Below are 16,042 nucleotides of genomic sequence, written 5' to 3' on the forward strand. Positions count from 1 at the left end.
AAAACCTTAGTGATGTCTAGAGGCATTATTATATATGTCAAGACAGTGTTGCACATCTGTGAGAGAAACTGTACCTTTAGTGGGTGGAGGCTCCTCAATTTTAGCAGGAACTTTTGGTTTTGGTATAATTTTCTTTTCATGCTTCTCAGGCACTTGAAAAGATTATAAAATACACTTGTAGAAAATGTATAGTTTTTTCAATAAATATGTAAGGGACCTTTTTATTAGTCATGTTATTTATTAATATTTCTAATATTGGTGGTAAATTAGACCTAAGAGAGCATAAAGGATGGAATAAACCAATACGGAGATAAAATTAAGAGTTGGTATACCTTTGGCTGGTTCAAGTTCCACTTTCTTAGAGATAAAATTAAGAGTTGGTATACCTTTGGCTGGTTCAAGTTCCACTTTCTTAGAGATAAAATTGAGAGTTGGTATACCTTTGGCTGGTTCAAGTTCCACTTTCTTAGAGATAAAGTGCAGCTTCTCTTCCACAACGTACTCTTCAGGCTCTTCCATCACTTTAAGGACATTAATTTCAAAGAAGAAAAATTGTAGATTTTTTTTTCATGTTTAATTTCAGCTGTAATTTTTCACTTCAAAAGAGTAGTCCACATTGCCAGACTTTAGCATTTGCTGAATCCCTGATTGTTTCCAATTAAAATACCCAAAGAATAGTTGAATCAGAGCATATGCCTTCATAAAGAGCATTGGCATCCATAATTTAGTTCATATCATACAGACAATAAGGCTAAAATTCACATAAATAACAGGACATGAGCATGAAAAAAACTTCCAGCGACTAAATCAACAGAAGCACAAGGATTTGAAGCTAGGTTTCAAAAATAAATAAATAAATAAATAAATAAGTAAATAAATAAATAAATAAAAAACCCTAACACTCTAGGTTTGAAGACAGAAAGGCAGAAACATGGACAAATGTAAAAGCAAGATAGTTCATGCCCCCACTCCCCAGTTTTGTGGGGGTAGCTATGGTAGAAGAGACAAGAGACTTCATATGATGTTTGAGCCTGTGTATGTAAAGTTTATTATAGAATATAAAATGCTAATTAAAAATACATGAGTTGCCTACAATGCAAAGAAGCCTAAGGGTCCACCCAGCTTTTCAGCTTAATGCAGGCACAAGAATCATTGAGTGTCTTGCTCTCTATTACTCTGAGTTTGGAGCACTGAAGGAAGTTTATATGTCATATTGTATCAAGAATTTAAATTGTCTTAGGCTGATGAGATGAGAAAGTTCCATGTGTACGTTTTGTTGGACTTCCCAGACATTTCTAGGAAGGATGGAATCTTCAAACCTGCCAGAGTCCTGACCATGCCTACTATTGTGGCCTATTCTAGGAAACACAACCCAATGGGTAGGATTGTTTGGGAGTCATGCCCACTCTACTGCATTCTAAGCCATCCTACTAAATTTGGAAACACTGGATTTTATGTGGAGTTTCTTCCAAGTGAAGAAAAGTGGTACAAAGTATTGCCTTTTATTAGCCAGAGATGTTCTTGAGAACAACTAAGGAGCTGATAATCTACTTAACATTGGGGAGGGAGTCAAGTTAGTCACGAATGCACCCATTTTCCTTTAAAATAGGACTACTGTTGTCCCTACTTAGGAACGTTCCTTTGGATATACACTGTTAGCTAGAATGTGGGATTTTACTAGGAAATCTAGTTGTGCTTTATTTCACCAAATGGGAATTACAACAAAAAAAGTTTATTATTTCAATAATTAAAAGCATCAGGGAGTTGTTGGGACATCTTGACAAGTTTGCCTGATGACAGATATTACATGATTGTTTTTTCTATATGTGGATTTGAGGAAAAGCTTCTTCTATTCATTGTTTTGGACAAATATGCCTCTGACTTCTGGAAGGTAATATATCATATATTTTGTTTCTTTTTAAAGAGTGAATAAGAGTGAATTAGGGAACAGACAGTCCATTTAAGGGATCATCACTTGTATTTTTAAATGAGTAGACTAAAACAAAATAGAAAACATCAAAATAAGTCACTCCTTATAAGGTTAATATTTAACAGGACCTTTATATGAGGTATGCATGTGCGTGTATATATAGATGCACACAGGATGACTTCTGTGTTATAGAACACACACTTTGAGAACACCATTTATATATCAGATAGCCAAGGTGACATCCTTCTAACAGTCAACCACACTGAAGCCAAGTCCTGCCTCACAAAAGGCAGAAGCCACATGAGGATACCTGCCCCCTTTAGTTATCCATAACTACAAAGCCATTTCCTCTGAATAGCCAAAGAAGACATGGGAAAGAACTTCATAGGTGTTTACTCTTGTGGGATGAATGCTCTTGAATCTTGTTTTTTTGGTTTAAAAGGAGCCTATACTAAGCCCCTAGATGAAATCTGTCACTCCTTTTGGATAACTGTCATTAGCCCTCCAGCAATCATCCCTCACACATTTCTGTCATTTACCTTCATATTCTGTGATCTCTGCTTCTTCCTCCTCTCTCTCCTCTTCCCTATACACCGAAACAGACACTCTTTCCTCTTCTTCAGAGTAGGACCATTCCTCCTCTGCAGAGAGGTTAAAAGATAAGATTTGATTTAAACTCAGTATGCTGGAATACATCAAGTGGCCATGTGTTCACAACAGATGGATGAAGATCCTCCTATCTGCTTAGGACATGGGACTTTCTAACTACAAGAGGCAGTGAGACGTGAGACAAGAGGAGACTGAAGCCCAAGACCAAGAAAGATACTTCAATTATTCCCCAGGGTGTCCAAATCCAAAGAGATCTCTTATTCACTTTCTAAGAATGACTCAAGATCAAGGTAAATGCAAAAGATAGTTTCAGAAGACCACAGCAGGCAGATGCATTCCAACACCAACACAAGATAAAAACAGATTTGGATGCAAACATTTACATCCTAAAGAGAGACTCCATAGGAGCATACAGACACAGCCTTCCTCCCATCTGGTTATATACCTTCATGCCGCATGACTTCCACTCTCTGAGGAACTGCCACCGATAGTTTTTCTTCAGCAGCGAATCTTTTCTCTTCCACAACGGTTTTCTTAGAAACTTCAGCTTTAAGAAAGCATCAGTGTTGAAGCTTAAAAACCAAGAGTTACCCCAATTCCCTTTCTCCCTAGAGTTTGGGAACGTCTTGCAGTATGCCACTTTCATTAGAAAAGTGGAAAAAGAAATTACACATCCCAAGAATATGCACACGAAAGTCTCTCAGAAGCGAGACAAGGAGAGGCAGCAGGGACAGACTTGGCGAACAGAGCAAGAACTCACACACTAGGCCTCTAGAAGACGGAGAGCAATCCTACCTCGGGGAGGAGCTTTCTTAGGGATGGGAACTGGGACAGTCTCCTCAGGGACAGGTTTCTTAGGTGGAGCCGGCACTTTAGAAACATTGTGCACATTTAGAGCTCTGGCACTCTCCCCCTGGAGCCCAGCCCAGAGCACCCTCACCCACACTGCACCCCCACACCACAAAGCTCACAAGCCATCCTTGCCTTAAAGCATCCCCCTGTAAAAGATAGCTTTTGTAAGAAGGCCTGATGATACCTTTTGGTGGGGGAGCTTCTTCTTTTTGAGGAACAGGTCTTTTTTCTTCAGGAATTTTCTTCTTTGGTATTTCTGGCACTTGAAGAACAAGCAGGCCCATAAATGAAGACATGCAATTAAAGAAGCTTGGGAGAAAGATATGGTTATTTTATAGAGATGGGGTACCTGCTGGTGGTGGGGATTCCTCTCTTTGAGTAATGATGGTTATTTTTTCTTCAGTGACAACTTTCTTCTGCACTTCAGGAACTTGAAAAGACATTCGTAGAATTGGGTTTATGTGTTTCAGAGTAGCTAATATGTAATTATTTTGAAAGAGACTAGACAGGTAGACAGACACTTTTGTGGCATTGTCACTGACCATAAAACATCCACTTTGAATCAAACAAACTCAGTTAACAGTTAACAGATAACATAAACTGTTTTGCACTCAAGACATAAAAATGGGGCTTGCTCTCTAGGCAATCCACCCTACCTTTAGCTGGAGGGGCTTCCTTCTTTGTCACAGGAACAGGAATCTTTTCTTCAGGAGCAGGTTTCTTTGGAGCCTCTGGGACTTAAAATTTTAAAATAGCAGGTCAGTGCTGGCATGTTTCATTTCTATAAATGGATACTGGCACATCCCCAATGCAACACACAGCACATTAATGTTATAGACTGCACTGGTACAATGCAGAAAGATCCCATTTCAAAGTCACGATATAGTAACTGCTACATACAATGTTTCAGAAGCATTTAAATGATGAAAATGTGTGATGTAACAGAAATGAGTATAGAATTCATTCTTTTATGTTAGTATGGTGTGTGTGTGTGTTTGTGTGTGTGTATGTGTATGTGTGTGTGTGTATGTGTTCATGTGTTTATAGATATGTATGTGTGTGTTTTGGGAGGGTAGGAATAACCTTGGGTGTTATTTCTTGGGTTCTGTGCACTCATTTTTTTCTTTAAGGCAGGGTCCCTCACTTGCTAAGACCTTGACAAGTAGGCTAGAGACTCACTGACTAGTGAGCCCCAGGGAACGCCAATTGTCTCTACTCCCCCAATTCCCTAATTCTGTGACTATACGAGTGTCCCACCATGGCTTTTTTATTTTTAATTAAATATAGGTACATGAGTTCTGAGTGTTGAACACAGTCAAGGCCAGCATTTTAGCGACTTAGTTTTCTCTTTACCCCCATTGGTGTGATTTGATGAAAACAAATCAGTCAGTGATTATACTAATAATGTAGACCATATAGAAAAAGAAAGTCTCTTTATACTTTGTTTTGAAAAGGGGATAAATCACGACACTTTGCGACCTTTTGAACGACAACTACAGTGCTGTAGAACACTCTTATCCATGCAACTTCCCACTGCTAACCGCATTCTGAGTTTCTGTTTCCGGTTGCCTAAAGTATAAGCTACACACAGGACACCCTCTGGAACAGGTCTTTCAGTAGGGCAGAGTGCCAATGGCTTTGGGGACCTCTATGTCACAAAATGGTGTGTATGTATGTATGCACAGGTGTTTTTCTGTAAGAACTTCTGACATTTAGAATGTACTCCCAAATGTTTACAGTATGTTTGATTGATTTTAAGACATACAGGGAAAATAAGTGTCTAAACTCTGCCCTACTGCAGATTCGCCAGCATGGGCTTTAAGGCAGAACTGCCGTCCAACCCTGGGTTCCTCTGTATCTAGGTGACACTCACTTCTACCAAGCCCCTCCAGTCGGCACTGCCTCCCCGCAATCACCTCATAACCAACACACAACAATGTCTTAATGAAGAAGTCACATGCAAGAGTGCAAGAGAGATAGGTGCTTTGTTCTATAAACATGTCCGTAGAAGATATTTCACAAATCCTCCTTCAGGGCGATATTAAACATTTAAGGTAGCAGTTTGACATAGCTACTTCTTTTAATAACACTTTTTTGCCACTGCCTTAGGAATGTTTAGAATCATAAATAATACATAACAAGAGTCTATCCCCAAAGGTGACACATGTTTGAAACACGAGGACCGTGCCAAGGAGACAAGAGTCGAGGACAATGTGGTACAGATGAAGCCTATGCAGAGCAGAGCTGGCCCCTGGGGCGATGGCTGTCTCCACGGGCAGTTCTGCATACCTTTTGGAGGAGCAGCTGGCTCTTTCTTCTTGGGAATAGGAACTGGCTTTTTCTCCTCTGGCACAGGTTTCTTGGGAGCCTCGGGAACTTTAAAGATAACATTGTTGAAACGGTGTCGAATGCTACAGTCTCCTTCTGAGACATTAAAGATTATAGTAGAGCATAAAGCCTCATTAAGAGCTTAAGAATTAGAAAGTAATTTAGTACACTCTACTTGTGGCAGGATGGGAGGTTTAGTACACCAACACCAGGCAGACATCACATATATGACGGGAGGCAGACAAATACCCACTTAGGATGGTCTGGCATCTGGAACTGTTATTAACATGTGTTACCACAAATTAATCAAAACGGTGGATAGAGCAGTAAGTATATGAGAGATGGTTTACTGACAACATTTGGTTAATGCACAGGTTCCCCACACAAAAGACCCAAGAAGACAGAACCCAAGAAATGTTATTCTACCTTTGGGTGCTGGGGGTTCCACCTTCTTAGGAATGGGAACAGGAACAACTTCTTCTGGAACTGGCTTTTTAGGTGGTTCAGGGACTTTAAGAGAAATGTACTATGTTTGAGAAACTGCTCATCTTGACAAGATGTACGTTCTTATATAGGAGTCAAGAGCAGATATTCCCCCTTTATGCCAGTTGGATGCAAGAGACTATGGTTTAGAAACTGAGATATGTGGAGACAGCTGAATGGCTTGGTAGAAAAGGGACAACTTATTTGTCACTTTTAATGGCAGGAGTTTCTACTTTCTCAGAAATAGATGGAAGAATTCTTGCTTCTTTTAAAGTCAGTTACATGAGAACAATTCTATTAGGTGATATTAAATATTTTTTATATATTAAAATTGGCTTGGGAAAGAGGATGGAACCTTGGTGTAAAGTCTAGAGTATTTCCCTTCCTTCCTTCCTTCTTTCCTTCCTTCCTTCCTTCCTTCCTTCCTTCCTTCCTTCCTTCCTCCCTCCCTCCCTCCCTTCCTCCCTCCCTCCCTTCTTCCCTTCCTCCCTCCCTCCCTTCTTCTCTTTCTACCTTCCCTCCCTCCCTCCTTCTTTTCTTCTTTCCTTCCTCTCCTCCCTCCCTCCCTTCCCTCCTCCCTCCCTTCCTTCTTCCCTTCCTACCTTCCCTCCCTCCCCCTTCCTTCCTTCCTTCCTTCCTCTCCTCCCTCCCTCCCTTATTCCCTCCCTCCCTCCCTCCTTCCTTCCTCCAGACAGGGTCTTACTATGTATCTCTAGCTGAGTGCTGGGATTTCACTACCTTGCCCTGTGGTTACTGTATCCTTTGATTTCAGTGGTGGGGTAAACACCGATACCCTAGCTACTGTTGTAACTGATAGTCTCCAGTTCTGAGTTGGGAAGAGTTGGCCAGTAGGCCTCCATTCTTCTTGCATAAACAGCAGACGCCAACCACCACAGAAACACAGAGAGTGGTAAATGCAGAAAAAGAAGTTGTGTGTTTTGAGTATTAAAGAATTTCTAATATAATTTAATTAAATTGTAAATTTACAAAACTTAGTTTTTAATACTTCTGGTATATTAAACTCCTAACTGAGAAGATTCTTCACATTTGAAACAAGGCTTTGGTGAGCTGGTAGCATTGGGGGGTGGTGTTCATCACATCTTATGTCCAAATAACAAAAGTCACTGGATTGTAAGCGTCCGGAGACAAGAATGGACTTGTGCGTTTCATGCCTGTCCTTTACTGTGGTCTTTCCACTTCCTCCTCCGGTGACCTCTCTGTCCACAGAGACTCTAGGTCTGTCAATTGTGTGACTAGTTCTGACACTACATCAGTGTAGTTAGTTGCTGACTGTGAGTTTTGCCTGAAAACATTTTAAACTTAGAATGAATTATTGATACCTTTGGGTGGTGGTTCAATCTTTTTGGAAACCGCGACATGAATTTTCTCTTCAGTGACAGTTTTCTTTTGTACCTCGGGGACTTTAAAAAAAACACACGTTAATTACTGATTGATCATGTTGTGGATGGCGATTGTAATTACTAAGAATACCAAGATAAGAGATTAAAGCTGACAGACATGAAAGGAGAAAGATGACAGGGAAATGCAAGGAGAAAGAAATGCTCACAGCCTCACACATTAGGCAAGAAGGGATAAAAAGGCTATCTAAAACTTTGCGTCTTGAGATCTCAAGTTCCAAACTGCCATATACCTGTGACGGACACCTCCTCCTCTGTGTGAGAAGCAAAGAACATCTTTTCTTCAGAGATAACCATCTTCTTCGTATGCACAGCTGGTACTTTAAAAAGAGCATTGCCATGTCAGTAATTCTTTTTCTGGGACGGGACATCCGATGAGACCCACAGATGGCACACTATACATAAATCTTTCAAGACCGATTGAGTGGGTTAGTGTGGTAGATTATGAACAAATTCGGTTTCAAGAAGAAAACAAATCATGTTTTGACCTGTTTGGTCCAACAACCCATGCAGTCTTGTATCAAGTACTATTAAATGAGAATCAAATAGACATAACTTCTTCACACACAACACACTACTTTCCCAAATCTATTAGGATCAATTCATATAAATTAGAAGATGGGAAATATTATATGCAATGCAATACACTGCATGATAAAGTTAGAAGATTACTCATTAAACACAAAACCTTCCTTAAATAAAAAAAGTAATTTCTAAGCAAGACTAAAGGCAAAAATAAGAGTTATTGAATTATACATAGGTATAACCCAATATAAAATGTGTGCTCTTAAAATGGGCAATTTTCATGGTGCTTTTGAATTATTTAGCAATGTATGTTCGGATATCCATATGCATAAATTACAATAATTGGAGCTTGTAGCTTAAATAAAGATGTATACCTTTCACTTCAATTATTTCTTCCTGCACCGGAGTCCGGGAAGGTTTCTGTGGAATGATCTTCTTGGAAACTTCGGGTACTTTAAAAATATGTACAGATATATTTGTATTGTGAAGGATATTTCTTAGCCCCAAATTTTAAAAACATCTCCATTTAGATAACTATATAAATAATGCATGAGCATTATTATAAGTTATATCAGATGTACATGTTACTAGAACATTCTATAAACGGTATCTATACCTTTGGTGACTTGAACTCTTTCTTCCTCCATTCTTCGAGAAGTCTTTTCAATTTTTTCAACTACTGGCTTCTTTACAACTGCAAATATTTTAAAGAAATTGCAGTACTTTTAGAATTTACTAAATTCTAAATATTTATCAAAGTTCTCTCTTGCTCTTTATATACACATATATGTATGTATATATGTATGCAAATATATATAATATTTTTAAAGACAGGTAGGTTTGGTGTTCTTAACTGTAAGCACAAGTTCTTGGGAGTGTTTATATTTATTTTAAATTTACTGTAACACTCTCTTATCTTAATATTTTTAATATTTCAAGTAGATATAAATTCTCCAGAGAAAGTTCATAGGTACAGTAAAGCTTAGAGAAGAAGTTGTGCCTATTGGATTCAGCTGTTGATTTAGACAGCCTCGTCAAACAAGCCATGATAATGACAGGAAAACTCTGATTTGTTTAGTGATTCTAATTGCATACCTTTGGGAGGTGGTGCTTTCTTTTCAGGCACTTTGACTGGGATTTTCTTCTCATGTAATTCTTTAATAAAAAACACAAGACAAGCCAGGATGCTCAAATCAGTCAATTCTAATAGCCGTGTTTGTTGCAAATGTTAAAAAGCGAAGAATAGTTTATCATCCTGTAAAAAATCTGTCAGGTTGGGGAGCATATGACTAATATAACTCTCCTGCAGAGTTTCAAAACTGAATTAAGTGACAATGCAGTGAACTTTGAGCTTCTCAATTAGAAAACAGCAACTGCGATGTAGCCTTAGTCCTAGGATTAAATGGTTTCACCTGCAACATGAACGCTTAATTATAGCGGAAGATAAGGACTATTCTACAGACCAAATAATGCAAGGGCCATAAGCTTGGAGAAACTACAATGATCATTTTTTTTTCAGTCATGCCCATTTTAAACCAGGTGATAGCATCGGAAGTAGAAGGAACTGAGTGAGAATGGGGAAGAGAGGAAGAAAAGCCACCCAGTGCGTGCGTACCTTCATGAACCTCCTTCTGAACTTGAATGACTTCTCTCTCTTGGTAAGTCTCTTCCCACTCCTCCTCCCCTTCGTCATAGCCCTCTTCCCTCTCGTAGTATTCTTGCCCTTCTTCGAAGTCTTCCTCCCATTCCTCGTGGACTTCCTTTTTAGCTTCCACCTTGATCTCTTCATAGTCATCGTCTGGCTCTTCATAATAGGGCTCCTCGTATGGCTCCGTGTATGGCTCTGTCTCCAGTTCCTCATAGGGCTCATCCCAAGGCTCTATGTGAACTCTCTTCTCAAAGACTGCTTGCTTACTCTCATACACAGCCTCTTTTTCTTTGTGAATCTCTTTCTTCCTAGTGATAGTTGTTATTTTTACTTCTTCAGCCTTGGAGGACACATCAATAATTTCAGAAGCTGAAAAATGAAAAGAATGGGGGTGGGGTGGGGAGGAGGGGAAAATCATATTAATTACATCCATCGAAAGGCTTCATTCAAGGGAAATCCACAGCCATTCAGTATTGAGCACTTCAGATGCTGTGGTATTCGACTGATAATCTCTTATGGTTTGATTTGTATGGATTCTGTTTTATTAACCAGGCAATGTGACAGTATCAGGATGCTCTTCACCCTTGATGTGAGGATTTTCTTCTAGTGTCAAAAGTATGGATTCAACAGATGACTTCAAATTGATACCCCTTCCATTGGTCTATGTGAACTCCGGTTTGGAGAGATTCTAGTAACTTCTCACGGGACACTTAAGCCTCGATAACATCAACAGCGTCATAGAATCCGGAGGAAATGTTTCTGCAGTTAATCTTTAGTTCTCTCTTTCTGTGAAAGCATTTCTTTTGGAACCTACTTTTCTTTCTTTCTTTTTTATGACTCACTAGTCAGTTGAATAATGACAAGTGAAAAATTAGGTAGTCAAAGCAATTCCAATTTTTTATATAACAGATTTTAAAATGTCCTTGAGACCAGCATTATTTATAAACCCTTAATACTTGTGTGGATTACAAAGTAAAATTTAGAGAGGGCTCTTTCCTTCCCATCTCGCACTGAGGTACCACCCCTGCCCTGGCCCCGCCCCTGGCCCCGCCCCCTCCGTGGCTGCAGAGGTGAGGAATAGCCACTGTTTCCAGCACTCTTCACAAAGGCAGAGAGGACTTGAAACTTTTGCAACAACCAGGAAGCTTAATATTAAAAAATAAGAGGATCCATGCAAAATTCCAGAGTAAATAATCAAATGCTTAATAATTCCTTTTTACTTGCCTTTTGCTGGAATCATGGGAGTAGGAGGCGGGGGCTTCTTGGCAACTTTTGGCACTTCAAAAGACAGAGAGTGCATGTTTATTTTGAGACTATGTATTGTTTCATTTCTATCAACTTAGAGCGCTATCGTGGTCATTTGCATAATGAGTTATTACTAATGCAGCACCCCGACAGGCGCATCATGGAACCCCCATCATGTCCACGCTAATGCACGTGGCTATGTCAGGTCAGGTTAACAAAATGCTCAGAGGCTGGCAGGTACTTCATTCCAGTTTAGGCCGGTTTTAAAGAATTCAAATGTAGAAGAAACAGCGAAGGAATGTATAGTATGTCTAGTGCTTAAAACCCACGCTTTTGCTTTTTCCAGTTATTAATCATAAAATTCACCAAACACCCATGCTTTCCAAGTGACCACTCAGGAAAGCCTATGTGGAGGATGGTGCCTGGGCTCCTGGGTTTGGCTCTGGGCGGGAGGCTGCTGAGCTTTCCATGTTCATGAAGAGGGTTAGAACTACTTTTTTTTTTTTAAAATACATTAGTCATGTAAATGTCTTCCATCAACCTTGCAAGATGTATTACATTTCCTCTAAAGAAGCATTTCTTCCTTCAAATGCTAAGATAAGGAAAAGCAGTGAAGGGTCCTGAGCTGGGCTACACCAGCATCACGTGACACTGATGTCCTGAACTCCTGAACCCCCGAACTCCTGCTGAGAGGACTTGGTCAAGAGCTGCCCTGGGACTAGAGGGGAAGGTCTCCTTCAAACCATCCGTTGTAGATAGCAAGCATTCATTCTCCGCGCCATCGGTTGCCAGAGGCAGGCGTGGCCCCAGGGAGAGTCGTCAAAGAGGATGAGAGAGATGAGGGGAGATTTACCACCTTGTGACTCCGATTCTTGCCCTTCCCATTTCCTACACCTGTATTTATCTACCAAGAAAACCTTAAAACCCACTTTTTGGCTAATTTTTTATTTGATTTTTAAAGTTTATTATAATACCTGGTGGTGGTGCCTCTTCCTTGGGCTTTGCAACAACTTTTTTGGTATCTTTCTTCACAGACTTTTGGGTCACTAAAAAAAAAAGGGGGGTCAGATATAAGTAATGTAAATGTTTTAAGGACATTTCAATTTTATTTTCCAGATGCCAGTGAGAACAAGATAAAATTAACTTTATTGTTAGATACTTGCTTCAGAAAAATCTTATACTAGAAAGCAAAAAAAAAAAAAAAAGATTTTTGGAGGGAGGTAGATAAAATATGTAGTGTGGTTTTGTATGTCCTCTGACTGTAGGATTGTGTGATGGGAAAGAGGTAGTATTAGTGGAAGATGAGGCACAGAGAAGGTATGCTTTTCCTGTGTTTCACTTGGGTGTGGAGACCAAATTTGTCAGGAGAACAAAAACAGAATAGTAGAATTAAAGTCCAACCCATGTTATACGTATGGGATGTGGCTGCTGCTTGCTAGTCATATGTTCTGATCATGGTTCCTAACCATATTCTCCATGGCTGCTAGGACTTGTAAACAGGGAACATACCGTTTGGTTTTTTAAATATGATTTAAAGTATTAGGTTTTGTAATGAATACCAGCAGCCATGTTGACATTTCGATTTAAAGGACAAATCATTTCTTTTTTTTTTTTTTTTTTGTTTTTTTTTTTTTTTTTTTTCGAGACAGGGTTTCTCTGTGTAGCTTTGCGCCTTTCCTGGAGCTCACTTGGTAGCCCAGGCTGGCCTCGAACTCACAGAGATCCGCCTGGCTCTGCCTCCCGAGTGCTGGGATTAAAGGCGTGCGCCACCAACGCCCGGCTACAAATCATTTCTTAACAGCAATTATTGCTTCTGACCACAAAGACATCATGAATCTAACTTATGATTTCTGATTGTTCCTGTCTGTGCCACCACCAGTAGATGATAGATATTCAAGTATGCTCATATAAATTACAAACATGTTTCTCTCTTTTATTGAAAGTATATTAGTCACAAGATTGCATGAAAAATATTGAATTTCTTTGAAACTGGCTGAGAAATAGCTCAAGCACTCAATATCAGTTGCAGAGGGCAGACATTAGGAGACTTACATGTCACACCCATTATGTTATTACAGTGATAGTAACCCAAGGTTATGGGAAAACCTAACTTTGACCAGTAGGCTTTTTTATAGCTATGCTGAGAGAATTAATTCTCCCAGCAACTTCAAATTTATAACTCGAGGAAGTCTCAGGCAACTTGTGTGGGCTGCCTAGCTTCAGAGTGTAAATAGTCCCCAACAACTCCTTAAGTGTCCAGCGTCTGAGATGGTCAACTCCTAGCCACATTGAAGGGCTCTTCTGTTTTGTTTGGCTTTGGAGACAGGATCTTAGTATGTAGCCCCATCCGGCTTGTCTTATGGGCCTTTTGCCTGTGGTGATCGTCCTGTCTCTGTCTGCCAAGCTGGGATCACAGATGTCTACCAGTTTACAAACACAAATACACTTCCCACAAAAGACCCGATCAAGTATGTCAAAGATATTCTCAACCATGTTTTGTACAAATAGTGACTTACAGAGAGTAGTTAAAAGTATAACTGAAGAGAAAACAAACCACAACTTTCAGTTTGCTTCTCAACAAATACGGTGTATTTCTATAAGCTGCCCAACGAACCAGTTTCATTACTATAATATTAGTTGTTAAGCATAGTAGTCAGGGGCATGTGAAATAAACTTTATTTTAATTAACATCTAAGTTATTCCCTTGCAATATGTTAAAACTAAGCACAGTGTTTGAGTTAACCCGATAATTTTCAGAATTTCAAACCATATATATAGTAGAAATAGCATTTTGAAGTCAGTTCTGCCTCTTGACCACAAGAGGGAGCACGAGCTACATGAAATCACATTTTCACAGTCGGTGGAATTCTTAAGTTTTACCACTTTAGTTAGTGTGATACCTTCCATACGTTTTCCTGGTGGCTTCTTCTCTTCGGGTAATGGCAGCAGAAGTGGGATGGGAGGAGCAACAGCAGGAGGGATTTCTGGGAAAATATACATATCAGCACCATGTTTTAAGAGATGTCTCACTTTATCAACTCGGGCTTAATTGGAACAAGCAACATCAATAACTATCGTGGTAACTGCACGTTTGCTCTGGTTTCTTTTTTTTTTCTTTTTTTTTTCTTAAAGAAATTGTCATCTGTATTTTTTTTTAATATTTATTTATTATGTATACAGTGTTCTGCCTGCATGTATGCCTGCAGGCCAGAAGAGGGCACCAGATCTCATTACAGATGGTTGTGAGCCACCATGTGGTTGCTGGGAATTGAACTCAGGACCTCTGGAGGAGCAGCCAGTGCTCTTAACCTCTGAGCCATCTCTCCAGCCCCCGTGCTCTGGTTTCTAAGTGGACAGTGGAGGCAGTGATGTGGAATCTTAGTGCTCTATGCCCAGATGGCAGGGGTAGGGCCTTACCTTCAGGTGGAACTGCTCTGATAGGCATGGTTGGAATCGGCACTCTGGAATCGGGAATATCTGGAAGTAACACATAGTGATAAGCACTGGGGAGCTGATAACACATGCTCATTGTTTGGGTACTCTCAACAGCAACCATCAGCGTGCAGACACAGTGATAATTCATGTTCTACCGTGCATGGCACACAGTTCAGTGCCAATGAGAACTTGTTAATTCTGTAGTCACTCTCTCTGGATGCTTGTACTAGCAACTTTCCTATCTCCCTTTTCCAAAATTCATAAAGTGGAACATTGCACTTTGCTGGAGAAATTATATTACTGAGTAACATTTTACTGAAAAGAGAAATGGTAACTTTGTGTATTTTTACTGGGTTTCTGTCTTTATAAAACGACACCAACACTGAACTTATTGTAAGCAATGATCAAACAAAGAAGAAGAAGAAAAAACTTACCAGGAGGCTTCATCTCAAGTTTTATTTCTGCAAAAGAAAAAGAGAGTGTTTTGGTATGCAGAAGAGTCTGGGCACGATGCGTTCCCACGGCCTGCCCTCACCTTTGGTGGTTAGGTAAAGCTCTGCAGTACTTCGCGCTTCACCTCGGGGCTCCAGTCGGGCAATTACTGAATAGACGCCTGGAGAGAACAATCATCGGATGTTAGTTTCCTAATACACTTCTTTAGTTAAATACAGTGTGCTTGTTTATACCTGTATTTTCTCTTTGTTTTAAAAGTACATCACATAGCATACTTAAAGGGTGGAAATATCAAAAAAAAAAACAGGTGAAGGTGATGATTATATTATACATTCACTGGCAAAGTGTCCACACAATTACCTTCGTCATCTGGGGTCACGTTGTGGATGGTCATGTAATGGCAGCGGCCGTCGTTCCTAAAGTTGTATTTCTGGCTCTCAGTCAGCTCTGTTGGTCCTTTGTACCAGGTCACTATGGCATCATCAAAGGACACTTCACACTCAAAAGTAGCAGACTGATGCTCGCTCACCACAATATTCTGTATGCGCTTTGTAAACTGGATTGGTTCAGCTGTTTAAATCCGAAGGGATTCAACGTTAGATTATATAGACAGCAATCTCTGTTACTGTGATTTCTTTACTTAAAAGTTCTTGGTGGTTGAGATGGGGTTCCATTATGTGGCTCAAACTGGTATGTTCCTGCCTTGATCTTCCAAGTGCTGGAACTATAGGGTATACAACATGTGCCAACAAACCCAGTGAAATTAGCTTATCTATCTATCTATCTATCTATCTATCTATCTATCTATCTATCTATCTATCTATCTATCTGTCATCTATTTTTGTGGTACTATCCTTGAACCAGGGGCCTCCCAAAGAATTGCTATATCATCCCAAGTACTATTTATTTATTTATTTATTTATTTATTTATTTATTTATTTATTTATTTATTTATTTTTGAGACAAAGTCTAGCTAAGATTCTCAGGCTGACCTCAAATAAGGCATCTTCCTGCCCCAGTCCAGCCTCCCAAGGATGCCTGGGATGACAGGTATGTGTGACCATGCTTGCCTTCTAGTTTTATTCGCTTATAAAATAATAGGAAACCCCCAAATGC

The 16,042-nt window shown here is 39.7% G+C and overlaps 1 protein-coding gene across 3 annotated transcripts in view; it reads right to left on the reverse strand.

Annotated features, from left to right (window-relative positions):
* Ttn (titin) overlaps positions 1-16,042 on the reverse strand; it is a 275,803-nt gene that overhangs the window by 153,329 nt on the left and 106,432 nt on the right. For 2 of the 3 annotated variants that reach the window (XM_076569741.1, XM_076569740.1), the window contains 23 exons: positions 15,287-15,496; positions 15,009-15,086; positions 14,908-14,934; positions 14,456-14,515; positions 13,939-14,022; positions 12,013-12,084; positions 11,018-11,071; positions 9,761-10,162; positions 9,241-9,300; positions 8,762-8,839; positions 8,520-8,597; positions 7,854-7,940; positions 7,543-7,623; positions 6,146-6,229; positions 5,681-5,767; positions 4,048-4,128; positions 3,741-3,821; positions 3,576-3,653; positions 3,335-3,409; positions 2,985-3,086; positions 2,470-2,571; positions 333-521; positions 75-152 (listed from right to left, as the gene is read on the reverse strand). In XM_076569741.1, the coding sequence (XP_076425856.1) occupies positions 75-152; positions 333-521; positions 2,470-2,571; positions 2,985-3,086; positions 3,335-3,409; positions 3,576-3,653; positions 3,741-3,821; positions 4,048-4,128; positions 5,681-5,767; positions 6,146-6,229; positions 7,543-7,623; positions 7,854-7,940; positions 8,520-8,597; positions 8,762-8,839; positions 9,241-9,300; positions 9,761-10,162; positions 11,018-11,071; positions 12,013-12,084; positions 13,939-14,022; positions 14,456-14,515; positions 14,908-14,934; positions 15,009-15,086; positions 15,287-15,496 (2,328 nt within the window). The remainder of the gene's footprint in view (positions 1-74; positions 153-332; positions 522-2,469; positions 2,572-2,984; positions 3,087-3,334; positions 3,410-3,575; positions 3,654-3,740; positions 3,822-4,047; positions 4,129-5,680; positions 5,768-6,145; positions 6,230-7,542; positions 7,624-7,853; positions 7,941-8,519; positions 8,598-8,761; positions 8,840-9,240; positions 9,301-9,760; positions 10,163-11,017; positions 11,072-12,012; positions 12,085-13,938; positions 14,023-14,455; positions 14,516-14,907; positions 14,935-15,008; positions 15,087-15,286; positions 15,497-16,042) is intronic. The other variant, XM_076569742.1, reaches the window with a different exon arrangement.

The sequence above is a fragment of the Peromyscus maniculatus genome, chromosome 4 (genome assembly GCF_049852395.1).
Source record: "Peromyscus maniculatus bairdii isolate BWxNUB_F1_BW_parent chromosome 4, HU_Pman_BW_mat_3.1, whole genome shotgun sequence".
Taxonomy (NCBI): Eukaryota; Metazoa; Chordata; class Mammalia; order Rodentia; family Cricetidae; genus Peromyscus; species Peromyscus maniculatus.